This window comes from Chionomys nivalis, chromosome 11, assembly GCF_950005125.1.
Source record: "Chionomys nivalis chromosome 11, mChiNiv1.1, whole genome shotgun sequence".
NCBI classification, from domain to species: domain Eukaryota; kingdom Metazoa; phylum Chordata; class Mammalia; order Rodentia; family Cricetidae; genus Chionomys; species Chionomys nivalis.
The window spans coordinates 40,901,127-40,926,748 of NC_080096.1; the positions used below are offsets into that span (position 1 = coordinate 40,901,127).

The 25,622-nt window shown below is 50.3% G+C and overlaps 2 protein-coding genes across 4 annotated transcripts in view; one reads left to right on the plus strand and one right to left on the minus strand.

Moving 5' to 3' along the window:
- Positions 1-10,857, plus strand: part of Acot11 (acyl-CoA thioesterase 11) — a 54,272-nt gene extending 43,415 nt beyond the window's left edge. For all 3 annotated transcript variants that reach the window (XM_057784622.1, XM_057784621.1, XM_057784623.1), the window contains exons 11-16: positions 796-862; positions 1,171-1,254; positions 2,186-2,316; positions 5,155-5,286; positions 5,834-5,960; positions 6,785-10,857. In XM_057784622.1, the coding sequence (XP_057640605.1) occupies positions 796-862; positions 1,171-1,254; positions 2,186-2,316; positions 5,155-5,286; positions 5,834-5,960; positions 6,785-6,940 (697 nt within the window). In that variant the 3' untranslated portion in view covers positions 6,941-10,857. The remainder of the gene's footprint in view (positions 1-795; positions 863-1,170; positions 1,255-2,185; positions 2,317-5,154; positions 5,287-5,833; positions 5,961-6,784) is intronic.
- Fam151a (family with sequence similarity 151 member A) lies at positions 7,001-21,535 on the minus strand. Its single transcript, XM_057785446.1, is given in 8 exon segments — positions 7,001-7,731; positions 8,153-8,296; positions 8,959-9,098; positions 9,483-9,707; positions 11,660-11,819; positions 13,362-13,514; positions 19,355-19,501; positions 21,409-21,535. Coding segments are annotated over 8 exon segments (1,827 nt in total).
- Positions 21,536-25,622: the final 4,087 nt, after the last annotated feature.

A 25,622-nucleotide genomic window follows, 5' to 3' on the forward strand; every position in this document is an offset into this window, starting at 1 on the left:
TCAGCACTTGTGGGGATGAGGTAGATGATCGCCACAAGGCCATCCTGGGCTATATAGGGAGATCTGTCTCAACCAAAACAAATCAACTAGAACAAAACCCAGAAAAGTTTAGAGGACAGACCCAGTGGCTCATGACCTGCAACCTGGCATGTCTGCGTCCTCTGTAAAACTGTAGATTGGGTCTGGAGAGATGGCTCAGCAGTTAGGGCACTGGCTTCTCTTCCAGAAGACCCAGATTCAATTCCCAGCACCCATACTGCAGCACACAGCTGTCTGTAACTCCAGTTCCAGGGGATCTGATTCCCTCATACAGACATGCAGGTGAAACACCAATGTGTATGAAATAAAAATAAATAAATCATTAAAAAGGTTAAAAACAATAACAACAGAGACAAAAGTGTCGATGATGTAGCTGCGCCCAGTGTCTCACACGCTGTATTCTTAAGAAAAATCTACATTTCTGGGACATTTACCATCTGCTAAGCACTATGTTCCTTGTAGAGCCCCTCAGAGGTAAAGATGACATGACTACCCTTCCAGAGGAGAGAATACTGAGGCGTGGGCAAAGGGGAGTCTTGTCCTTTTGTCCTTGCCAGTCCCCTGTGAACTGTCTAGGGTGCTAGCTGAACTTGTGTTCTCAGCTGCAGTTTTCTGGGGGTCACCATACCTAGTTGCGCTGCCAGGTAGAGTCTTCAACCCCACAGGGCTCAGCACCGGCTTGGCATTGCAGAGGGCAATGACATCTGCTAAGAACAGTGAACTCCAAGAGACTCAGGGTGTTCTCTTCCCTCTCAGGAAGTACCTTGTGTCCTGTAAGCAGTCGGAAATGGCCCTGTCTGTCCCCTGGGATCCTAGCAACCAGGTAAAACCCTTTGTTTCCAAGTCTCCAGGGCCCCTTTCCTTTCCTCTGGTTGGAGTGATTTTGGGGGGAAACTCACAGGTCCAGGGCCATGGGAAACCCTTCTCTGCTCCATGAATGCTATTCACGGGTGTGCCCCTGTTTTACAAGAAGGAGTAGAGGCTCTGGTTGTGGCTGCTCAAGGCTGTGTGGAGGGCATGTGGGAGCCTGGACACCTTTCGCAGAGCCCAGTCCTTTCCCCATACCAGCACAGACCTATCCAGGGACCCCTGGGGCAGGAGAAGGAAGCATTTATTGGTCGTCTCTTCCAGGTGTACCTGAGCTATTACAACGTGTCGTCCCTGAAGACGCTTATGGCCAAGGACAACTGGGTGCTGTCCGTGGAGTTCGGTGAGGTAACTGATCTGCTTGCCACCTTGCTTTCCTCATATGTAAAGGTGTTCAGTCTGTATGCGTATCTGCACACCACACGCATGCCCAGGGGAAGTCATAAGAGGGTGTCAGATCTTCTGGGACTGGAGTTACAGACTCTAGTGGGCTTAGAAGCTGCCACATGGGTGCTGGGAGCCAAACTCAGGTCCTCTGGACGAGAAGCCAGTGCTCTTAACCTCTGAGTCATCTCTCCGGCTCTGATTGCTGCTTCTTTTTTTTAATTTTTAAAAATAATTTATTAATTTCATATGCATTGGTATGAAGGTATCAGATCCCCTGGAACTGGAGTTACAGACAGTTGTGAGGTGCCATGCGAGAACTTGGAATTGAACCCAAGTCCTCTGGAAGAACTGCCAGTGCTCTTACCCCACTGAGCCATCTCTCCAGTCCCCGACTACTGCTTTTTTAAAAAAAGTCTCTGTTTTTTTTTTTTTTTTAAAAAGATTTATTTATTATGTATACAATGTTCTGCCTGTATGTGTCCCTGCAGGCCAGAAGTTGGCACCAGATTTTATTACTGGTGGTTGTGAGCCACTATGTGGTGCTGGGAATTGAACTCAGGACCTCTGGAAGAACAATCAGTGCCCTTAACTGCTGAGTCATCTCTCCAGCCCCTGATTACTGCTTCTTAAAGAAGTATTTTCAGCTGTGCCGTGGTGGTGGCGCACACCTTTAATCCTAGCACTTGGGAGGCAGAGGCAGGTGGATCTCTGTGAGTTCGAGTTCTGAGCTCTGTCAGAGGTCCATTCTCACAGGGCTGTGACTAAGTCTCAGAGACAGTCAAGCATTTTAGACAGTGCGTCAGTGGCAGCCCTGACCTCGGGAGCCGTTGTCTCCCAGCAGCCTAGTCTGGGGGCGTGGTGCAGGAATGAGGCCACCCTCTGTGCTGCGCAGGTCCACCTGTACACCCTGGAGGAAGAGTTCCTGTCATTTCATTTGGAGATGGTGGTCCACGTGGATGCTGCCCAAGTCTTTACGCTGCTTTCGGACCTGCGCAGGAGGCCGGAGTGGGACAAGCATTACCAGTGAGGGGACAGCACTAGGCGACAATTTGGGGGGGTTGCCTGCTGATGATGCTAAGCCTCCCCCATGATGCTTTGCTCCGCTGACCTTCTGTAGGGATGGATCTGGCCATGGGATATAGTTATGTGTAGGGTGGCAGTAAAAGCCATGGGCATGTTGAGGCCCTAGGGAAGGGACTGAACCTGGCATTGGATGTGGAGGCCTGAGTTTATCTGTTCTAAATGGCTGTGCGGCCTTAGTCAGGCCATTTCTTTTCTGAGCCTCTGTTTCCCCCCTCTTCTTAAGTTTTATTTATTCGTTTTATGAGGATGGGTATTTTGTCTTTTTTTTTTTGTTTTTTGAGACAAGGTTTCTCTGTGTAACCCTGGCTGTCCTGGAACTCACTCAGTAGACCAGGTTGGTCTTGAACTCAGAGATCCACCTGTCTCTACCCCAAGTGCTGGGATTAAAGGTGTGTGCCACTACTGCCCAGCATATGTGGCTGTTTTGCCTGCATGTTTGTCTGTGCACCACATGTGTGTCTGGTACCCATGGAGTCCAGAAGGAATCATTGGATTCTCTGAGACTGGACTTACAGATGGTTGTAAGGTACTGTGTGGGTGCTGGGACTCGATCCCAGGGCCTCTGGAAAAGCAGTCAGTGCTCTTGACCACTGAGTCATCTCCCCAGCACTTACATTTTTAAAAATGGCATTTGTGTATTTGTGTGTGTGTAGGTCAGTGGACAACTTGTGGATTCCAGGGATTGAACTCAGATCAGCAGACTTGTTGGCAAAACCCCTTCCCACTGAGCCAACTTGTGGGGTTGGGAAAGTTAAAGTTTAAGGTGGTGTTTATTCAGATCCTCAAAGTCATCTTCAGTTCTGCCAATGCCATGGCTCAATCGGAGCCTGCACTGCAAGTGCTTCCCTAGGAGACTGGATGGACTTGGAGACTCAGTGAGCTGCTTATTGCCAGCTGACTTTCCACGAGTGGCCTGCTCCTTGCTCCTGAGTCTGTCCTCAGCAGAGCGCTCGCTCATAGCCATGCACACCTGGGCTTTCCATCTAAGCTCTCTTCGCAGCCCTGTTATGCTGGACTCGGGGAGATGGCTCACAAGCAGAGCATGAGAACTTGTATTTGAATCCCAGGAGCCATGCAAAGCTGGGCGTATGACTCATATTTGCAATCCCAGGGCTCCTTGAGACAGGAGACAGGAGACTGACTCCTTGGAACTTCTAGGGCCAATTAGCCAGGCACACACAGGTGAATAGCAATGACCAATACTTGAGGTTGTTGGTGTCCACAATGCATCATTAAAGGAATACCTATACTCACAAATACTCATATTTATGTGTGCACACACACATGCATGCACACACACAGAGCAAGAGATAGAATGAGTGAGTGAGAGAAAGTGAGAGCAAGAAGGAAAGGGAGAGGGAAAGAGAAGAGAGGGGGTGAGAATGAACTGTGTCGCTTTAAAACGCTGTGCCTGGGGAAGCCGGCCTGCCGGTGGCGTGCTCTAGAAAACTGAGAGGTAACTGGTGGTAGGTGGTGTCTAGGCAGAGGAACTGGAAAAGATGGGCGGGTATGGACCCAATGAAGCATCACTGAGGGTGTGAGTGACCCAAGGTAAAAAAGATCCCCCAGTACACTTCTCTAGCCCCTCACAGCCAGCCTGTCCCCAAGCCAGTGCTGTGTGCCTATGTGTCTGAGTGTGTCTATATATATTTGTGCATGTCTCTGTATATACATACATATATGTCCAGGCAACAAGATGTTTCTGTCAGTTCTAGAGTTTTGGAAGTTGCTTACAATGCAATATTTTTTTTAATTTTTTTAATTTTTTTTTTTTTTGGTTTTTCGAGACAGGGTTTCTCTGTGGCTTTGGAGCCTGTCCTGGAACTAGCTCTGTAGACCAGGCTGGTCTCGAACTCACAGAGCCCACCTGCCTCTGCCTCCCAAGTGCTGGGATTAAAGGCGTGCGCCACCATCGCCCGGCTAACTTAGGTAATATTATATCCTTCTAGGGTCTTTGATAGTTGAAGAGTAGATAGTTATAATTACAGTTTTCCTTAGTTATGATAAAAGATAAAGTAGATATAAATATTGTAACTCTAATTCTTGCTTGATACCTGTTTTGTTATATGTAATTTTACTATGTTAAAGTTAAAACCTTCCTTTTCATTTAGACAGAAAAGGTAAGGTAATGTGGGATTCCCCTCTGTATGCTATGAATATGCTTTATTACCATTGGTTATTAAAGAAACTTCTTTGGGCCTATGGCAGGGCGGAATAAAGTCAGGTGGGAAATCTGAACAGAGATATATAGAGAAAGTAGGCAGAGTCAAGGAGATTCCGTGTAGCTGCGGAAGGAAAAAAATGCCATTCGCCAGTCAGAACCTTGCTGTTAGGTCACAGTCTTGTGGTGATGCACAGATCAATGGAGATGGGTTAATTTAAGATGTAAGAGCTAGCTAGAAATATGCCTAAGCTATTGGCCAAACAGTGTTGCAGTTAATACAGTTTCTGGGTGATTATTCCGGTCTGGGCAGTAGGGAAATGAAAGCGCAGTCTCTGTCAACACACATGCATGTACCTGTACATCTGCTCCGGTGTATAGGACTTTGTGTCTGCTGTGTGCATGTGCGTATGTGCACGGGCACTTGCATATACTCATGCACGCATGCATCCTGGAGGGCCTCTCCCGTTCCTCTGGCTCTGCTGAGCTGTGCAGCGGTGAGGAACTCACCCCAGGACTGCTCAGAAGGCTGTAATCTGCAGGGTCCTGTCAGAGCTGTTCTCCCATTGAGAGCGGCGGGCGGTGGCTCCCAGGTCCTGACTCCAGCCTCCCAACAGGAGTGTGGAGCTGGTGCAGCAGGTAGATGAGGACGATGCCATCTACCACGTCGTCAGCCCTGCCTTGAGCGGCAATACCAAGCCCCAAGACTTTGTGATCCTGGCCTCTAGGCGGAAGCCTTGCGACAACGGGTGAGTGCCTGCCATCTGAGGGGTGCAGTAGGGGTGGGGAGGCCTCACCTCCCTCTTCAGGAGGAGCAGCAACTTGGAGCAGAGCTCTGCTGCCCACTGGTGGTTGAAGTCAGACCCCCACCGGGTGTTTGTAGGCTGCTGGTGGAGTTCACCATGACAGCCAGGGCCTGTACTGCTCCCCAAAGCAAGGCAGTTCCTGGTGCTTGTGACTGAGGCCACCATAGTTAAGGCCACAGACATGGCTATCCCTTGGCCTCTGCCCCCTGGGAGCTTGTGACTGGCACCTGCAGCATGAGTGCAGCCAGGATAGATGGCATCTCTTTTCTGGAGACAAGGACCCAAAGAATGAAAAACCTCAAGGCACACAGATCCATGGTGACGCGTGAGGCCTGAACCTGGTGCTGCTAACACAGATGCCCCATCTCTACAGCTGGCCCTGAGCAAGACACCAGGCTCTGAGGGAAAAAAATCCGTGCCTGGGAACAGGACGGGGTCCCCACCTTTTCCTGTGGATGATCTCTGACTCCTCACTCTGACTCCCCTCCAGGGACCCTTATGTCATCGCACTGAGGTCGGTCACACTGCCCACCCACTGTGAGACACCGGAGTATCAACGTGGGGAGACCCTCTGCTCAGGCTTCTGTCTGTGGCGGGAGGGGGACCAGTTGACTAAGGTGAGGCCGGGTGTCATTTCTACCCTTTCACCTATGGGTGAATTGAACTCTTTGCTGTTGGGCTGGGACCCTTCCAGACCCGGGCCCCTGCAACCTCCCAGTTTTACCAACCTGGAGAAGTCAGAGCATCAGAGACTGAAGAGACTTCATTGAGATTTAATCAGTGTAGTCAGTGAGTGGCCGCGCCTGGGGCTTAGAAAAAGCTCTGGACATGGTCTACAGAAAGCCCTGATCTGATTGAAAATTCTGTCTCATTATTTATTTACTGTGTCCCCCTTCTTGTCTGGGAGGGATTTATGTGGCTCTGAGGGCCTATAAAACTCAGCAGGGTAGTCAGTGTTGATTGAAAAGGTAGGGAGGAGGTGGGGGTGGGAATGCTGCATCCCGCCCCCGGCTTGCAGCCCCTTGCAGCCCTAGATCCACTCTGTGCCTTGCCCAGTGGCCGATCGGCCAGCATTGCGAAGGACTATACAAAGCTGGTCCAAGGCTTATGCCTACCCTCTTTCTGTGATGTCAAGTGGACTCAGTGATGATAGGCTTTGGAGACTCAATTCCTGTTCCTCGGGGCCGCCTGGCCAATAGGGAGGTGCACAATGATCTTATTGTATGCTGTGATAGGATAGCCAGGGTACCCCAAGTGCCTGGGGGAACCTTTCAAAGGAGGCCATGCCTGCCAGTTGGGTTTTCTAACTGAGCTCCAAGGCCCAGGGTTGTACCTGTTGCCTTCCCAGAACGCAGGCGAAACTGACTCCCCCCCTGCCTGCTGCCCAGAAGTCCCTGAGTCTCCCCATTATACTTCCCTGACTTGGCTTTTCACCCTTCAGGTTTCTTACTACAACCAGGCCACCCCCGGATTTCTCAACTACGTGACCACCAATGTGGCCGGCCTGTCCACGGCATTCTACAATACCTTCAAGGCTTGTGAGAGTTTCCTGTTGGACAACCGGAATGACCTGGCCCCCAGTCTCCAGACCCTCTAGGCACTACCCCACCCTGCCCCAGGTCTTACACAGTGCGTGGAACAAAGCAGAGGCGTTTATTCACCCTGACTCCCCAGGGAAGCCTTCCACATTAGATGGTCCAGTCTTACTGGGTGGTCAGTTCCTGCTCACATCTGCCAGCAAGTCTTCTCGGTACTCCTGGGGTATCCTGTAATAGACTCGGGTCCTGTCCATGGCCCTGGCCACCCACAACCCAGCCCAAACATCTGCATAGTTGTTCCCAGCCATGCTGTGGTGCACAGTGACCGTGGCTCGAGGGGAGGCTGCCAGCAGCCTGGCCACAGCTTTGGCCGAACTCCGGCCCAGTGGCCCAGCCTGCAGCTGGAAGGACACAGGTTGCCAGAGTCCCTGACATAGCTCCAGCATATCTGTGACCATCTGCTCCTGATAGCCGCTGCCCAGAACCTCTTCAGGCCAGCCTGGTGCCACGGTCACATGAGGGAAAACTTCAGCCACGGCTGTAAGCAGTTCTCTGCCGGCCATATGACCAGGGACCACAAAATTACCATGTGAGATTGTAGCCCCCACCCACACGGGCCAGGGCAGACGGCCAAGGGTGGAGAGGCGTGCCAGTGTGGCCAGGGAGGGCCGGAGAGCTGCGGGTTCCACAATGTTCACATGGATGCCCCAGGACCCGGGGTGAGCAGCCAGCTGCAACAGACAGGACTCTAATGTCAGAGCAGGACCACCTTGGGTACGCAGGATGGGCACAGGGGTCCCAGCTTCAGGTTCCTGGAGGCCCACATCCAGCAGGATCATGCCTTCTCTGTCTGGAAGAGGCAACGGTATTTGGAGTACCTGTCATTATGGGATGTCATTTCGTCTTATTAAAGGGGAAGTGGAGGTCATAGGAGCAGACAAGGAAGAACTGGTGCCAGCCATTCTTGAATCTGACGTTCCAGACTCCAAATGCTGACTCTCAGGCAGACATGACAAATGGCTGGCTCAGTTCTTGGCCTTCCTAGTGACTCAGACCTGGGTCACCACCCCCTCTTCTGTTCACAGCGAGGCTGGGGAGGCAAGGCTGCTGGCGTAAGGTCAGGAGTTCCTGCTCTTGACATTGTTCCTCCCACTCTTTATCCAGTGCAGGGCTTATCATGTTGCCATGGTAACAGAGAACCAAGTTACCCACCCAAGCAAACGACCGACCTATGGGTTAGCCAGGAGCTTTGGGACTGCAGGCAGACTCACCAGGGGCAGTAATGGCCGCTGCCCTCCTGCTGCCATTCACTTCTAGATCCAGCCACTCTACCTCCAGGCCATCACTCCTGGGCTGCTGGAGAAGAGGGATCAGGCTGCCACCTGTGTAGTAGGTTCGCATCCGGGTGCTGTTCACTGTGGGACCCAAAATTGCCAAGGTGAAAGGACCACTACCCATGGTTACGCCCTGGCTCTCCTATGTCCAAATCCTTGTAGCCATCAGTTCCCTCTTGGATAGATGTGAAGTCATTGTTTCAAGGTTTGGCGACCAGCAAGCAGAGGCAAGCAGAGTTTGCTGGGCCAGAAACCAAATGGAGCTAGAGCTGGAGGACCCCAAAGCTGGTTTCCTCCCCTTTCCAGACATGGTTCCCTCAATAGGAGTGGGACCTGATGTGACCCCTTGGGATGGTTTAAATGTGAGCGCTCCTAGACTCAGGGTCAGAAGTATAGGGGTTTGCCTGGTGGCATCTGGCTCATGAATGAGTGGACACAGAAGAGGGCTATGGAAACACGAGGGGGGTTGAATTGGCTAGGGTCTGATCAAGCTGCTTATCTATAAAGTCCTTGTAGTTTCGACTTCAGTTTCCCTCTCTACCAACCAATCTGCTTTGTGGATAGGTGAAGCTTGGATAGCATACTGTCTCAGGGGCAGAAGACAGATTCTCAGAATGGTTCCTGTCTCCTGTTCCACCCAGAATTTTCCCCATCTAGACCCCCCCACCTTTGCTCCCATACCCAACCAAGACTGCCCTGAGCAGAACCCAGCCTCCACCTCCCTTTCTAGGCCCCCTTCTTACAGGCCAGCTGCTTGAACTGTGACAGGACGGGCTCAAAGAGGTCATAGTAGATTTGGTGGGTGGCACTGTTGTCCCGGATGAAGAGAAGATCGTCCACCGACACGGGGTCCGAGGCACCCTGCCACAGTGTCAGGCTGTACCTGGGACCAGAGAGCGGACTCAGTGCCCCCCTGGGCTCAGAAAGACCCTGAGCTCAGAACAGAATGCCAGTTGAGCCCAGGAGTGGAGCATCTGCCCTCCAGCTTCCCACTAGTCTCTCCTCTTGGGTACCATCCCTTCCAAGGGATGACGGAAAGCAGGAGTTCAGGGAATGGGAGGATGTGCCCACTCGGGATGTCTATTTCTGAGTTACCCAACAATGGAAGCAGTGAACGGCTTGTCACCAGAGGAGTATAAGCCAGAGGCAGGGCATTCATTATAGGAGGTGGCTTAGGCCACCAGGGCCAGGACAAGATGATCTTCAGAACCCTTCCTACTGTGTTCATCTTAGATCAGAGCCCAGGATAGAGCAGAGGGAGCTTTACCTCTCAGATTGGGCCAGGAGCCAGCTGAAGTGGGGCCAAGCAGCCCGTGCCATGAAAGCCCGAACAGGGAAGGTGATCCTCTGAGGCAGCGCCCCCACCAGCTCCTGCATCTTCTCCACCATGGCTTTGGTATAGGTGCTGTTTGGCAACTGAGGCACATACAGAGTAGTAAAGCCAGGAGAGATGGTGACCTCGGGATACTTCTCCTGGACCAGCGCCAGGAACCTGCAGAGAACAGAGAGATCCAGCTTTGCAGACCACTCTGGTCCATTCTTGTAGGTTCTTGTCGCAGGGACTTGGGGCAGCCAGGCCTGTTGAGTCTGTGCATGGAGGCTGGCAACACAGCTCTAAAGAACAGCAGGGGTTTGCACATCCTGCTGATGTGGCCACCCTGTGCAGCCCAGGAGGTCTGGGCTCAGGGCCCTACTCTGCCTCTGGCGGTTACTTCAGCCTTTGATTCTCAAAGAGACAGTGATCGTCTGCCAGGGCAGGGCCTTTTAAACATCCCCATATGGATGGAGGGGGCTGAGTGAGATTTGTGAAGTGTGCAGATCTGTAAGTTGCCAGCTGACTTCGAGTTTTCAGAATTTCAGATTCCTAATTATTTTTTTTATATGCACCGAGCATGATGGCACATGCCTGTAATCTTGGCACTTGGGAGGTGGTGGTAGTAGGATCAGGACTTCCTTCATCCCCAGGTACATAGAGAGTGCAGGGCTAGCCTGGACTATATGAAATAGTCTCAAAGCAATACATCAAAAGGAATGATTTGAATCTTATTCTGATGCAGAGTTTATTAGGAAAGTAATGTCACCTATGGCCCAGCCTCCAAAGTACCCTGAGGAGAGAACCCTTGTTTGTCTCAGGCCCTAGACTATATTTTAAAAAATTATTTTCCTCAAGTATATCTCAATGTAAGAATCACAGAAATATTGGGTGGGTGGCTGGGCAGATAGAGGGAGAGATGCCTGCAGACCACAGAGCTTGGGGAGGGAAAGACCTGCAGGAACCCTTGCTCTGCCATTTTGTAGACTTAGGCCATTTAACCTACCGAAGATAGTGTGTGTACTTACGAAATGAAGATGACTAGTTGCTACCTCATTCTCCTAAGAGTTCGGCTGTATTCTGCAAGTAAATGCTTGAAACAGTGCCTGGGGCACAAGAAACATGCAACAGCGTGCTTCTGTCATTGTGAATTTTCACATCTGAAAAGTGGGGAGAAAGATACTCCGAGCCAGTCACGGGCTGGATTTTCTAGAGGGCTGGGGAGGGAGCCATCTCTTTATAACTTCTAGCAGGCATGTCCTGTGCATGTCACTGGGGAGGCAGAAAAGACATGGCCTCTGCTCCCCAAGAGTCCACAGTGAAGCAGGGGTGACCAGCGTGTAAGCCAACAGAAGCAGTCCAATGGAATCAAGGCTGAGGGCCTGGGAAGTTCTTCAGGAGCCTGAGGTGCCAGGGACACTTCTGAAGGTGGCGGAGACTGGGCAAAGACTCACTAGAGAAAGGAGGAAGGCTAAGCATGTTGGTGCACGCCAGATATAGTAGCGGTGGAGATGGGAGGAAGATCAAGGCCAGCTTGAACTGTGTGCAGAGTCCAAGGCTGTTCAGGGCTACGTGAGAACATGTCTCATTCTCTCCCTGCCACAAAAAAGGTAAGGAAAACAAAACGAAATGCAAGAAACAAACAAACAAAAGAACCAGGCCCAGTGGCCTGCAACTGTAATCCTGGTACCAGTAGACAAAGGCAACAGGAGTCCCACAAGTATGAGGTAGCCTGGCCCATATAATGGGTTCCAGGCCAGCAAGGACTACATAGAGAGATTGTGTCTTAAAAACCCACAAAGGAGCAGGCATCCCAGGCAAGAGGGAACAGAGCATGGACATGCTCGGAGGTGGCTGGTGAGATGGTGCTTGCCGCCAAGACTGATGACCCGAGTTCAAACCCCAGCAGCTATATGGTGAAGAGAAAACCAATGCTTGAAGGTCGGCCTCTGACTTTCACATTGCACCATGGCCTATAGGCGCGCGTACACACACACACACCAAAGGAAAAGGCTCAGAGCTGTGGTCTCACAGCGGGACTGACACATGCAACAATGGTCCCCCTGGCTCCCCTTTCATGCTCCGTGCTGACAGAAGGGGGGGACCCAGCTGGGCAGAGGGTGAGCACTCACTGTGTAGCATTGATCTCAATCGAGATGGGCACATTGGGGCCCCTCAGGATGTCAGCATTGATCCACACCGGTCTCCGAATCTTGCCAGCCTCGGTCATCTGCCGGAGGAGGTCCAGGGAGGGGCCCACAGCCTTGAGGCTCTTGAAGTCCAGTTTGATGCCTGCAGGAAAGGGGTGGGGGCTGGGGAACTGGAAGTTGACTTGCTGGGTAGGAAGAGCTGGTAAGGGTGAGGCAGGTCTTGGGAGAGAGTGGGAAGGTGGGGAGCAGATAGTGGCAGGGTGCAGGGACAACTTTTAGGTAAGGAAAGTCAACACTTGAGAAGAAGGGGTCCCTTCTTCATCCCAGGTAGGCAGAAGCAAAAGCCTGGGTGGTTCAGGGAGATTCAGGCATGAAAAAGGGCTTCAGTTTCGGGACAGGGCAGATCTGAGACCTGAACCCCAACAGCCTGTGAGGAGTCCACTAGGAAGAGACATCCAAGTAGAGAGGTTAGCTAGATAGAAAAAGGACCCAGTGTGAATGAGTGTCCATCTTAACTGTGGAGACAGAGATGAGACCCCCAAATTAGAGAAGCTGAAAGCCAAGCCAGGACAAGGGCAGCCATGGAGGATGAAAGCAGAGAAGTCACAGGTGTGTGTGGCAGTTAGATGAGGCTGTCTGAAGAAGGTAGTCCGTGGGAGAAATGGTGTGGATGTGACTGGAGTTAGAGTTGGCAGGTGCCGCTGCCGAGTGGATGAGGGGGATGAGGGGATGAGGGAGATGAGGGGTATGAAGGGGATGAGGGAGATGAGGAAGATGAGGGGGATGAGGGGGATGAAGGGGATGAGGGAGATGAGGAAGATGAGGGGGATGAGGGAGATGAAGGGGATGAGGGAGATGAGGAAGATGAGGGGGATGAGGGGGATGAGGAAGATGAGGGGGATGAGGGGGATGGGAGGATGAGGGGGATGAGGGAGATGAGGGGGATGGGGGATGAGGGATGAAAGGGATAGAAAGATGAGGGGGATGAAGGGGATGAAAGGGATAGAGAGATGAGGGGGATGAGGGATGAAAGGGATAGAGAGATGAGGGGGATGAGGGGAATAGGGGGATGAGGGAGATGGAGGGATAAGGGAGATGAGGGAATTGAGGGGGATGAGGGAGATGAGGGATAAGGGAGATGTGGGGGATGAGGAGGATGAGGGGAAGAGAGATGAGGGGGATGAGGGAATGAGGAGAATGATGGGAATGAGAGGGATGAGGAAGATGAGGGAGATGGGGTGAAGGGGATGAGAGGGATGAGGGTGATAAGGAGGATGAGGAGGATGAAGGGCATGAGGAGATGAGGGGTGAGGGAGATGAGGGGGATGAGGGGGGTGAGGGAGAAGCTGATGTTAGGGTGAGACCTAGATCTGGACTGGAAAGAGGAGTTGGGCTTTGAACACACTGTACCCAGCTCTGTGCACTCAGGGACACCGTGACCCTGTTTGACCCTTTACATTTTACTGTCCACGTTCACATCCCTGTCTCCCCTGTGGATTCTGGAGAGAACTTGTGGGTTGCAGCTCCTCTAGTCTACCTCACTTAGCTCCCCCTGAGCCTGAGTGATGGAAGTCTGGGGAGTGAGCAGCTCAGGGTGGGCCCTGGATTCACCTCACCCAAGAGGGATCCCTACTTAAGGGCAGGGGTCTGGGGAGCCAGTAGGGCTGGGAGAGGGATGCCTTACCCTTCTGAGACGAGGAGAGTACAGCTTCCAGCCACTCCTGCAGGGTGTTGTCACTGTAGATGGCTGGAGGGTGGGCCATAATAGGCACCCCGGTCTCATTGACTGTGGTGAACCCTTCTACATTGACATCTGCCTCCAAGACCATGACACTGCCTATTTAATAGGGAGAATGCAATTAATACTTCAAAAATACTTATCTATCTATCAATCTATCTATCTACCTACCAACCATCTGTCTATCTACCTGTCATCTATATATCTATCAATCTACCAACCGTTTGTCTATCTACCTATAATCTATGTATCTGTCAATCTATATTATCTATCTATCAATCATCTATCTATCTATCTATCTATCTATCTATCTATCTATCTATCTATCTATCTATCATCTATCTATCTACCTACCTATCTCCTGTGTGTTTGCTCACGCATATGGCTTATGTGTAGTGATCAGATGGCAATCTGCAGAAGTCAGATCTCCATCAACCACGTGGGTGCCGAGGATCACACTCTGGTCATCAGGCGTGGTAGCAAATGCCTTTACCTGCTGAGCCTTACAAAGGCCTCTCAATCAGTACTGTTTTTTCCCAAGTGAATTTTCTGGCTGGTCTGGAATTCTTGTTATGTAGACCAAACTGGCCTCAAATTCACAGAGATCTGCCTGACTCTGCCTCCTGAGTGCTGGGATTAAAGGTGAAGACCACCACACCTGACCTGCTCTGGTTTATTGATTATTTTTTTATCCCTCTGAATAGAATTTGAGCCAGGCGCACACAGGACCATCTGGAACCTCCAACGTCAACGTACTGTCCGGAACAGTGGTTCTGGCTCCTGCTCCCCGCCAAGACTACCCTTCTAGCTGTGCTCTCACTAGCAGCTAGGTGTTTTCTTTATCTGTTAGCTTTATGCAGTTAATTTGGGTGAGCCCTTGAATATTTAGTCTAAGCGGAGCTCAGACCTCTGACACCAGCTATAATGTGTACAAATATCAACACAAACACGCAACTGTCGAATTGTAGGTTTTGATCTCAAGTTTGGGATGGGGCCGAGACTCTCATCTCTCAGGTGCTCCCCAGTTAGACTACTCTTCCATTCTGGAGTGTTGACTGAAACCATCTCTTCCTAAGGGACACAGCCCTCCTGAGTCTTCCCTCCATGACAGTGGAGCTGGTCCACCCATGAAGCATTTTAGAGATGACTGGGGGATGATGAAAATGAGCAAACCAATGACAGAAAGGGAAAGACTATGCTGGTGTGGAGTTGTAGGGGTATAAATCCTGTAATCCCAGCATTAGGGATAATGAGAGAGGTATCACTGTGAGTTTGAGGCCAATCTGGGGTACATGGTAAATCCAAGGTCGGCCTGGGCCAAGTACTGAGATCTTATCTAAAAAGCAAACACACACAGCAAATTCAAGACCAACCAGCTAGGCCCAGGGAAGTGAGAGACCTCATCTACTACCTCCGAATATTTAGAAAATGCATTTTTTTTATTTTATGTGTTCAAGTGACTGTCTACATGTATGTGCATGTACCAGATGTGGGCCTGGTACCAGTGAAGGACACAAGAGAGCATCAGAGTCCCTGGAACTGGAGTTATAAGTAGTTGTGAGCTGCCATGTGGGTGCTGGGAACTGAACCCAGGCCCTCTGCAAAAGCAGCAAGTGCTTTTAAGCACCGAGCCTTCTCTCCAGTCCTCATGCTTGAGAATTTTTATTAGTTTTCTTTAAAGTCCAGGAGCTGGATTTTTAGGAGGGAGAATAAAGTCAGATATAAGCTGTTGCTGGCACTGTTTTTGTGAGGACAGAGTCTTACTCTAGTGCCCGAGGTAGCCTGGAACATAATGTATAGCCCAGGCTGGCTCAGACTCATGCACAGTCCCCCTGCCTCTAGCTCCCAAGTTCTGGGGTTCTCGATGTGTGTCAGAATGCCCAGCATTTTACTTCTGCTTTTGAGATAGTTTTGTTTTGTGGTCCCACTAGCCTGGAACTTGAATCTCCTGCCTCAGCATCCCAGGGCCAATGGGAGTTTTGCATCAGTCCATCCTATCCTTGTATTGTATCTTGTACTTCGAAGTTGGGAATGTCATCCTCATAGGCAAGAAGGGGCATGTTCCCTAGCCTCAACACCATCAGTGACCTCAGAACCCATTGCGAGCTCTGATGGCCTATGGATATTATGAAATAAATTTTAGTTTTGTGACTCAAACCCAAAGTTTTTTTTTTTAAGGTATGAGTAGTAGTTTGAATGTAATTGATCCCATAAACTCATAGCGGGTGGTACTATTAGGAGGTGTGGCTTTGTTAGAATAGGTATGGCCTTGTTGGAGGAAGTGTGTTACTGTGGGGTGGGCTTTGAGGTCTCCTATGCTCAAGCTACACCCAGTAACAGAGTTCCCTTCCTGTTGCCTATGGATCAAGATGTAGGACTCTCAGCTCCTTCTCCAGCCATGTCTGTCTGCACGCCACCATGTCCTGCCATGAAGATAATGGACTAAACCTATGAAACTGTAAGCCGCCTCCAACTAACTGTTTTTTAATAAGAGTTTCTGTGGTTATGGTGTCTCTTCGCAGCAATTAAAAACTCTAACTAAGACAGTCTGTGTTTTGCCTGCATGTGTGTGTCTGATGCCCCCAGATGCCAGAGGGCATTGGATCCTCTGGAACCGGAGTAACATACAATTATGAACCACCTTGTGTTCTTAACTTCTGAAACATCTCTCCAGCATCAACCAAGTTTTTTTCTTGACTTTTGCCTACTTGGACATACAGTGGGCATAGCCCGTTGGGTTTTGGGACTAGAGAATCTAGGCCCAAGTGGAGTGTCTGGTGGACATTAGTGTGGCAGAAACTAGGCGTGGTGGCCCACATCAGAAATCCCAGCGCTTGGAACCTGGAGGCAGGAGGGTTAAGAGTTAGGGCTAGCCCAAGTTACACAGAGAGAGTCCATATTACAAGGGGGAGCTGGGGTGTAACTGACTGGTAGAGTGTCTGTGTGGTGTGCATGAGGCCTCGGGATTAACCTCCAATCCTGCCAAAAATAAAGCCATTCCAAGCCAGGCCTGCTTCCTGCCTGCCATCCTAGCAGGGACCCTGCTGCTATTGCTCCATAAAGGGGATGAAGACAGCTGGAAATGGTGCTCTCAACCCGTCTGGCCTCCCTGAGGTGGTCACTTGCATGTCTGTCTTCCTGGAAAGTCCTCTCCCTTAATACTGAAAATGGTGGATGCCCTAGAAGCTGGGCCAGGGGGGTTGACTTGCTTGGGGGTGAGGGACCAAGGAAGTGAGCAGGACTTTGGATCCTTTGGAAGGTGCTCCCTAAAAGGCAGGGAACACGCGGTTGCCAGGCCCTCCACTCACCCACCACTGAGTCAGGAGAGCGTGGTGGCTGAGTGTGCAGACCCTGAAAGCACACACTTGCAAGCTGTGTGACACAGGCCAGATTACCTGACCTCTCTGTGCTCATTTGCTCATCTGTTGAGAAGTAAATAGTAACATCTCCCAGGTTAGGCATTCACAAAGTGTTAATTATTATTTACAATCACCTTGGGTAACCCAGGGCCATCTGGTGTGCTTCTGCTGTCTCAACACAATTACTAATAATGACCTTGTTTGCAATCAAGCATGCCCCAGTTTGGATGACCAGTGACTCACTACCAGCCCGCATTTACCCAGGAGGGGAGGCCACTTGCCTGGAATCACTGCCTGCATTCCCCCACCCCACCTCTAGGGTCTCCTGTAGCCCAGGCTAGTCTGAAACTTACTATATGGCCCTGAGGTTTGTTTTTTTTTTTTTTTTTTTTTTTGGTTTTTCGAGACACGGTTTCTCTGTGGCTTTGGAGCCTGTCCTGGAACTAGCTCTGTAGACCAGGCTGGTCTCGAACTCACAGAGATCCGCCTGCCTCTGCCTCCCGAGTGCTGGGATTAAAGGCATGCGCCACCATTGCCCGGTGGCCCTGAGGTTTTAATCTTCCTCCCCTGACCTCCCCAGCACTGGGCTTACAGGCGTGGTCAGAACTGTGACTAGTAAACACCAACGTAAAATCTGAACTTTCTGGGCTGTCTCCACTGCACTCTGCCCTCTGCCCTCTAGCTGGACATTCAGTTCATGCCATCCTAACTCAGCCAGTTCCCTCAGAGGCCTGCTCCAGGGGCCTAACAGCAAGGAAACGGGCCTCTCTCTGCCAAGGGTGAGTTTTTGTGTTCCCTGCTGCCAGTCCCCTCCCACCCCCTCATTGTGCCAGGCTTGCCCAGTGGCAGGCCCTTTTGGCATCCCGTCAGGCCTTATCTCCCCTTTCTCTCTGACTTGGTTCCCTTGTCAGAGCAGAGGACTTTCTGTTCTGTTCAGGTGTGTGTGTGTGTGTGTGTGGTGTGTGTGTACTGCAGTGCAGGCCTCACCCCCTCTAGTGAGAAATTCTCAGCACTCAGATAGAAAGGAAAAACTCCTAATTAGTGCACAGCTATAGCCTCCAGCTGTTGCTCAAATAGGCCCAGGCCAGGTCAGAAGTCTCTCGTAGCTTGTATGGCGATAGGTACTGTCATCGTCCTGTCTATGTGGCCACTGACCATCCCAGGGTGGTCTTTTCATCCCCACCCCAGAGGGGATTTTTCCCAGCGCTAAGCAGATTTCCCACAAGCTAAAGTTTTCAGGCTCCTAGTTAAGACGGTTTTATCGTTAGCAACAGGACTGACAGTCTGTGCTCTTTTGCAGAGAGTGAGGAAGGAGCTAGCAGATACACAGAAGTAGAAGCCCGTAGTGTTAGCACTGTTGTCTCAGCTCTGAGACGGCTTCTCTTTCCTGTGTCACCTGGTGTCTTCTGAGCAAGCTTGAGAAGCATGGCTGATGTCAAAGCTTGCCATCTCCTTTTCCCCTTCACTCCGAGTCACCAGACTCAGCTGTCAGAGGGCACAGCAGAAGCAGTGGTGGGCTGGGTCTCTCCTGAACTGGCCTCTCCCCATGGACCAGTTAGGCCTCCCATCAACCAGTTCTTCCCAGACTACATATCAGGCTGACTGTACAGTGACCTGCTGGAGCAAAAGTCAGCGCCTGATGACCGGGCCTCCTCTGCTTTCAACCAGTGTGTGACCCTGGATGAGACTCCGGGATGCTCAGCTGAAATCAGGAGAGATCCCTCTTTTTCTCCACCTCCCATTTTTTTTTTCTGACAAGGTCTCGCTATGTAACCCATGCCAACTTGGAGCTAGTGATCCTCCTACCTCAGCCTCTTGAGTTCTGGGGCTACAGGTCAGTGGGATATGACTATGGGTCAGTGTGGTTCTAAGCAGTAGTGTGGCCCGGGGGGCTCTCAGGCCACATCCACAGTGCTGAATGGGGACCTGTGTCTTCTGAAGCAAACTCAAGCCAGGCACCTCCCACCCCCACCCCCGTCTTCCATGGCTTGGAGGTCATGAGCGTCTCGACAGCTCCCAAAGAGAATGTTTCCCCACTGTCCCAGTCTGGGAACAGAGACCACAGACTTCAGGGCTGATGTACATTGGCCTCACTCCTCTCCGACAGCAGAACCTCGATTTCTCTAAGCTTCATAGAATTTCTTCTATGAGTGGTGCTCACGAGCAGATGGCATGGGTTCCAGGGGACCTCCATGCAATGTGGGTGTGTGTGCCTGTCATTGACAAGACATCATGATTGTTTTGCATGCAGACTCTAAGGTACTGCTCAGGTGTCCACAGCATGTTTCAGGAGCACTGTCAAGTTCATGTCAAAGGCCTTCTTAGCAGGGACTGTCAGCTCTTTACAGGTGGAAGGGTTGTTGGAGTGGGTACGGTATAGTGATGAGCCTGGAGTTAGCACCTGGTCTAAATCTAGGGCTCAGAGCTCACTGGTTGCTCCACCCGAGTGGCCTTAGTCCTCAGCCCTGTTCCCTGAGGGAGACTGTGGCAGGCAATGAAATAGCCATTATGGAGCTGCAGTGACCATGGTGTCAGCTGCCTCCTGATCCCCCTGACCCCAAGCAGAATGGCTAGACTTACTGTTCAGGGCATCCTCCATCTCTTTCTTGCTGTTGGCTGCGTGGTACCAGGTGATTAGCAGGCCATCCCGGTGACTGATATGGCCCGTGCTTAGCATGTAGTCCAGCATGTCAGCGTCTGAACGGCAAACTGCATCTTGATCACAGCCTGGAACCAATGGTAAGGGGTTGTTATCATCATCTCTTGCTCAGCCCAACGTGCTTAGGTATAATTCTGCCTCTATGAATCTAGCATTCTATCCAGTAGACAGACAGCAGGACCCACAGCCCCTGATTCAGTAAAACACAATGAGACTAGCCTGGTGCTGTGTGTCTCTAATCCTAGCAGCTGGGAGGCCATAGCAGGAGCGTGGCACCAGTATGAGCCCAGCCAGGACTAAATAGTGGTTCTGGGTCAGCTGGACTACAGAGTAAAAATCTCTTTAAAATAAATTAGTAGGGGCTGGGGATGTGGCTCTGTTGGTGTGGTGCTTGTTTGCCTACAGTGTGAGGCTCTGGACTTAACACCTAGCCAGCACATAAACCAGCTGTAGAGCCATATACCTGGCATCCCATCATTAGGGTGGTAGAAGCAGGAGAATCAGAAGTTCAAGGTATGGCCGGGCGGTGATGGCACATGCCTTTAATCCCAGTACTCGGGAGGCAGAGGCAGGCAGATCTCTGTGAGTTTGAGACCATCCTGGTTTACAAGCAAGAGCTAGTTCCAGGACAGACTCCAAAGCAACACAGAGAGACCCTGTCTCAAAAAACAAAAACAAAAAAACAAAAAACCCCAAAAGCAAAACAAAAAAACAAAAACAAACAAACAAAAAGTTGTCTTTTGATACATAGTGAGATTGGGACCAGTCTGGGATACAGGAGTCTTGTCTTAAAAATCAAACAAGGGCTGTCAAGATGGCTCCAAACCTCATGACTTGAGTTTAATTCCTGAACCTCACATGGTAGAAGGAGGAAACTGACTCTCACAAACTGTTCTCCTTTGACACACACACACACACACACACACACACACACACACAAAATAAATGAATGTAAAAACAAAACCCAGCCAGAAGACGGAACTGTATAGATTCCTGGGGCTGCAGAGACCATCCTGTTGGCTTTGCATCATTAGGAAAGGGAGTAGCATTTAGGAGGTAACCTGGAGGGATGGGTGTACACTTGACAGAAGAGGAGGATATAGATAATTCTGTACTGAAAGAATAGTGTAGGCTTAGCAATAAGAAAGAATGTTTGTACAAAGACATGGGCACTGCCTGATCCTCACGGAGGAAGGAAAGTTTCATCTCCAGTGGAGGAGTTGAGTCTGTGCATGGAAAGGAATCAAGAGAATTGTTTAGAAAGGCCATGCTGGCCTGGCAGTGGTGGCGCAGGCCTTTAATCCCAGCACTCAGGAGGCAGAGGCAGAGTTTGAGGTCTGCCTGGTCTACAAGAGCTAGTTCCAGGACAGGCTCTAAAGCTGCAGAGAAACTCTGTCTTGAAAAACAAAACAAAACAAAACAAAACAAAACAAAAACAAAGGAAGGAAGGGAGGGAGGGAGGGAGGGAGGGAAGAGAGAGAGAGAGAGAGAGAGAGAGAGAGAGAGAGAGAAAGGTGCAAAGAGCAGTGGCTGGTAAGAGCCCATGGAGACAGAGTCCCTGCAGGAGTCCAGACAAGATCCCTGAGCTTCTGAGGGCGGTGCTAGTGGGGGATAAGAGGGGAAGGTGGGAAGCAAAGCCTCAGAATCAGGATAGGCGTGGGTTTGAGGGGGGCTGTGTCTGGGTGCCTAGAGAGCCCTTTATCAAGGAGAGACTGCAAGGACCAGCAGGTGTGTAGGAGGAGTGTGAAGGCTGCTCCATGTCTCCAAGAGGGAACATCCCTCCAAAAGCACAGGAGGAGGTCTTGGAGATTTGGTGATCAGGAAAAGTCAATGGCACCTTCTGCTAGGGATGAAGGTTGGTAGGGCTGACGTATCAAAGAGCTGAAGAGAGCTGGATGTATGGGCAGAGCTTTGTGGGGTCAGTGATGAGAAATAGCAGGGTTGGTTGGGGAATATGGGAAGGAAGAGTTCCTACCTGTTTGGGTGCTCCGATGCAAGGTGAGGCCCAGGACCATTGAAATGGTCAACACCAGGGTCACACTGACACTGCCTGCAAGGATCCACTTCGTCTGGCTGTTCGAGCACCACTTCTTGCAGGACATTTTGACCCTCACTGGAGAGAATTCCCTTCCAGACTCCACAGGCACAGTCCCTGAGGCTCTGGTGCGAGGCAGGAGCCTGCAGGTACCTAGTCCTCCTCAGCTCTGGCCACTCCTGCAGCCTGGGCGGAGAGAGCTCAGAAACCCTGCCCTCCTTCAAACTCTCCTCTTCTTCCCCTCACCCACGCTGTATCTTCATCTTCGCAGGCTAAGCGGAAAGTCCTGCCACCCCCCAAATGACCTTTGAGCACAGCAGGAAGCAGTGGAGGACGGGAGGGTGTCCCCACCACTGACATAGGAGTAGGGATCTATTCCAGCTGTGTGGGTTTCCTGGTGGCCTAAAGCAGGCCTTGATCTACCCCTGTGTGGAAGGAGGCAGCAGAAGTGGGCCACCTCTTTACTCTTTTCAATCTAGATCTTTCTGTCCTGACCCAGGGACACGAGCAGATTAGATCTGCCCCGAGGACATGGATTTCCTTCTATCTGAGATGGTGGCTGATAGACGGGGCTGGGATGGTAGCTGATAGCCCTGGCCTGTGAACCTGGGTGAGAACAGGCCACCTCTGGGGCAGCAGATCCACGGGCAGGGTTGAGCCACCTGCTCAGGCAGACAGGCAGGGTTCTAGGGGCAAGAGGATGAATTAGGGACTTCCTCTATTTCACAGGCCAGGGAACTCAGAGGGGTCAGAGTCAGCTGTGAGAAGCACGCAGAGGGCTTGCAGTTTAGAGGTTAGGGACAACAGGCAACAGGTTAAATGAGGCTAAATGAGGGGCTCTCTCTTAAGCATTCCTTGACAGTAATGAATAAAATATAGTTTTTGCTTTTCCAAGAAGTTTATTTCTTTTATTTTCCTTCCTTCCTTCCTTCCTTCCTTCCTTCCTTCCTTCCTTCCTTCCTTCCTTCCTTCCTTCCTTCCTTTCTTTTGGTTTTTTGAGACAGGGTTTCTCTGTAGCTTTGGAGCCTGTCCTGGGAACTAGCTCTGTAGACCAGGCTGGCCTTGTGTCTGCCTCCTGAGTGCTGGGATTAAAGGTGTGCGCTACCACCGCCTGGCCAAGAAGTTTATTTCTTGCCACAAGACCACCGCCAAATGGTTCCTGTGTCCCCGTGTCACAGACGACTTTGTCCCAAGTCACATTTGTGCCCCATGTAAGCAGGGCCACCTTGCCCATCCAAAAAAAACTTTGTAATGTTTTTAAAAGTTCAGTTTTGGGGTTTTCCACTGAGATTTGTTCAGCCCTGGTATTAAATATAGCCCTAAAACAATGCCCTTCCCTTGTCACTGGGGTTGGTCTCTTCATGTTCACCCCAAGGTGGCTCACTGGGTAAAGGTGCCAAGCCTATTGACCTGAGTTCAGTCCTCAGGACCTGTATGGTAGAAGGAGAAAACCAACTTCTACAAGTTGTCCTCTGACTTATACATACTCCCACTCACCACAAAATAAATGCAATTTAAAAATGAAAGTATTTAAATTCTGTTTTGTGTATATGTACTGTGTTTGCCAGTACACATGCATTTGTATGGGTAAGCATGTGTGCAGATCAGAGGTCAACGTAAGGTGTCATTTACTTTATTATCTTAAATATTATTTTCTATATAAGGGTATGTGAATGCATGTTCAGGTACCCCAGGAGGCCAGAAGGCACCCGGGTTCCCCTGGGGTTCCATAGGATGGTTGTGAGCCACCCTATGTGGCTGCTGGGAATTGAACTTGGTTCCTTGCAAGAATAGAACACTCTCCACACTCTCTTAACCACTGAACCATCTCTCCAGCCCCACTTTAGCATCTGAGAGCCTCTCCTTTGCCTGGGCCTCACTAATCAGGTCAGGCTGCCTGGCCAACCAGCCCTAAAGTTTCTCCTTTCTCTACTTTGCCTGTGCTAGGGTCACAAGCATGCTCCCTCACGCCTGACTTAAAACTTAGTTCTTCAGGAGGACCTTTAATGTGCAGAAGTGTTGATTAAGTAGTGGAGACAGGAGTTCAAGGCCTTCCTCAGCTACATAGCAAGTTTGAGGTTATCCTGGAAATCATGAGACTGTTTCAGAAATTAAAACAAGTTCTGGGACTCTCAATGCTAGAGCATTTGCGCTCTCTCTCTCTCTCTCTCTCTCTCTCTCTCTCTCTCTCTCTCTCTCTCTCTCTCTCTCTCTCTCTCTCTCTCTCTGTCCCCCTAGGGGAACAAAAGGGAGCTGGCAGAAATGAGGGCTCTGCAATGTTCTCTTTCTCTTTTGCATGTATGTGTATATGCGGTGTGTGATAGCCAGAGGTTGACATCTATCATCTTTGCTGTCCCTTCATGTTGTATACTGAGGCAGGGTCTCTCACTTGAAACTACCGTTTGTTAATTTGGCTACTCTAGTTGATTACCCTGCTCTGGGATCCTTTGTCTTTGCTTGCTGAGCCCCGGCATTGCAGGCCAACCATTGTGCCCCCCCAGCTCTTATGTGGGTGCTAAGGATTAGAGCTAGGGAAAAGAGAAAACCACTATGGCAAATATGAGTGAGCCTGACCTGGGAACATGGGTTCAAGTTTCCCTAAATGAAAAAGGCTGCGTGGGTTTTTATAATGCTAGAAGAAGCATTGGTGTATTTATAGAATGCAGTGGGGCTGCAGCAGGGTAGAGAACAGATATAGAGGCTATCTGGTGTATTTCTAGAGTGCGGTGGGGCTGCAGCAGGGTAGAGAACAGATATAGAGGCTGTCTGGTGGTGTTCTTAGTGCTAGAGCTGGCAGGGAGCTAGCCGTGTCAAAGTGACACTTTCTGAGATGTTCATGGAAAAGTCAAGAAGATATTGGGTCATGTATTGGTAGGTGGTTGATAGTAAGTGGCTATTAAGAGTGGTTATGAACTAGACAAGGTGTCACACACCTTTAACCCAAACACTTGGAGGCAGAGCCGGAAGAATGGCCAAGTCAATGTCTCTCTCTTCTCCCCACCCCTCCCTTCTTCTTTGGTGCGAGTTTCTGAGACAGGGTTCTGGAACTCACTCTGAAGACAAGGCTGGCCTTGAACTCAGAGAGACCTATTTGGCTCTGCATCCTGAGTGCTGGGATTAAAGGCATGTTCCACCATACCCAGAAGTAGTAGATATTTATTAACGCCAACTGCAAAACAAAGGAAATGTTTTACTTTATTGATTTAAAGGGGAGGAATCTCTGACTATATGGTGAATGTCTGCGAAGCTGCTATGTGCTAGATTAGATTCGATGCATAGCCATAAACCATGTAACTTTGGGTCTAGTGGCAGGACGCCAATTCTGCTGTCTTGCCTACCTGGGGTCTCCTGTGTTTGATAGTCACAGCAGAGAACCATCTGCTGTACTAGGGACAGGAGGGAAGCTGTAGCTGATCTCACAGTGACAACATCTGTAGCCTCACAGGAAGGACCCCCTCCCTTTTTGTGGTTCTTGGATTGGACCTGGGGTCTCACACATGTTAGACAAGCTCTCTGGTATAGAACTTAGCCCTGAGCTGGATTTTTTTTTTTTTTTGCCTCGTTTTGAGACAGGATCTCACTCTAAGTTGCCAAGGTGGTCTTGAATTTTCTGTAGCCCATTCAACTTGTCGACCTCCTATCTTGGCCTCCCCGAGTAGCTGAGATGACAATCATGTGCCACCAGGCCCACTTTTCTCCTTTGAGACAGGAATGCTCTTTATAGCTCATGCTGCCTTTGAACTCCTAACCTTCCTAGCTCTACCTCTCGAGGGTCAAGTGTGTGCCGTGGCTAAAGAAGGACTTTATTATTTTGCGCGCGTGTGTGTTATACCTGCATCTGTGTCTGTGTACTACGTTCATGATTGGTGCCTAAGGAGGCCAGAAATGGTCACCAGTTCCCCTGGAATTGGAACTGCAAATGGTTGGGAATCAAACCAGTCTTCTGAAAAAGTTGCCAGTGCAGGGAGCCATTCTCCAGTCCCAGGAAGGACTTTTCTTTTTCTCCTTCCTTCCTTCCTTCCTTTCTTTTTTTTCTTTTTTCTTTTTCTTTTTTATTTTCGAGACAGGGTTTCTCTGTATCTTCAGAGCCTGTCCTAGAACTAGCTATTATAGACCAGGGATAGCCTTGAACTCACAGAGATCCACCTGCCTCT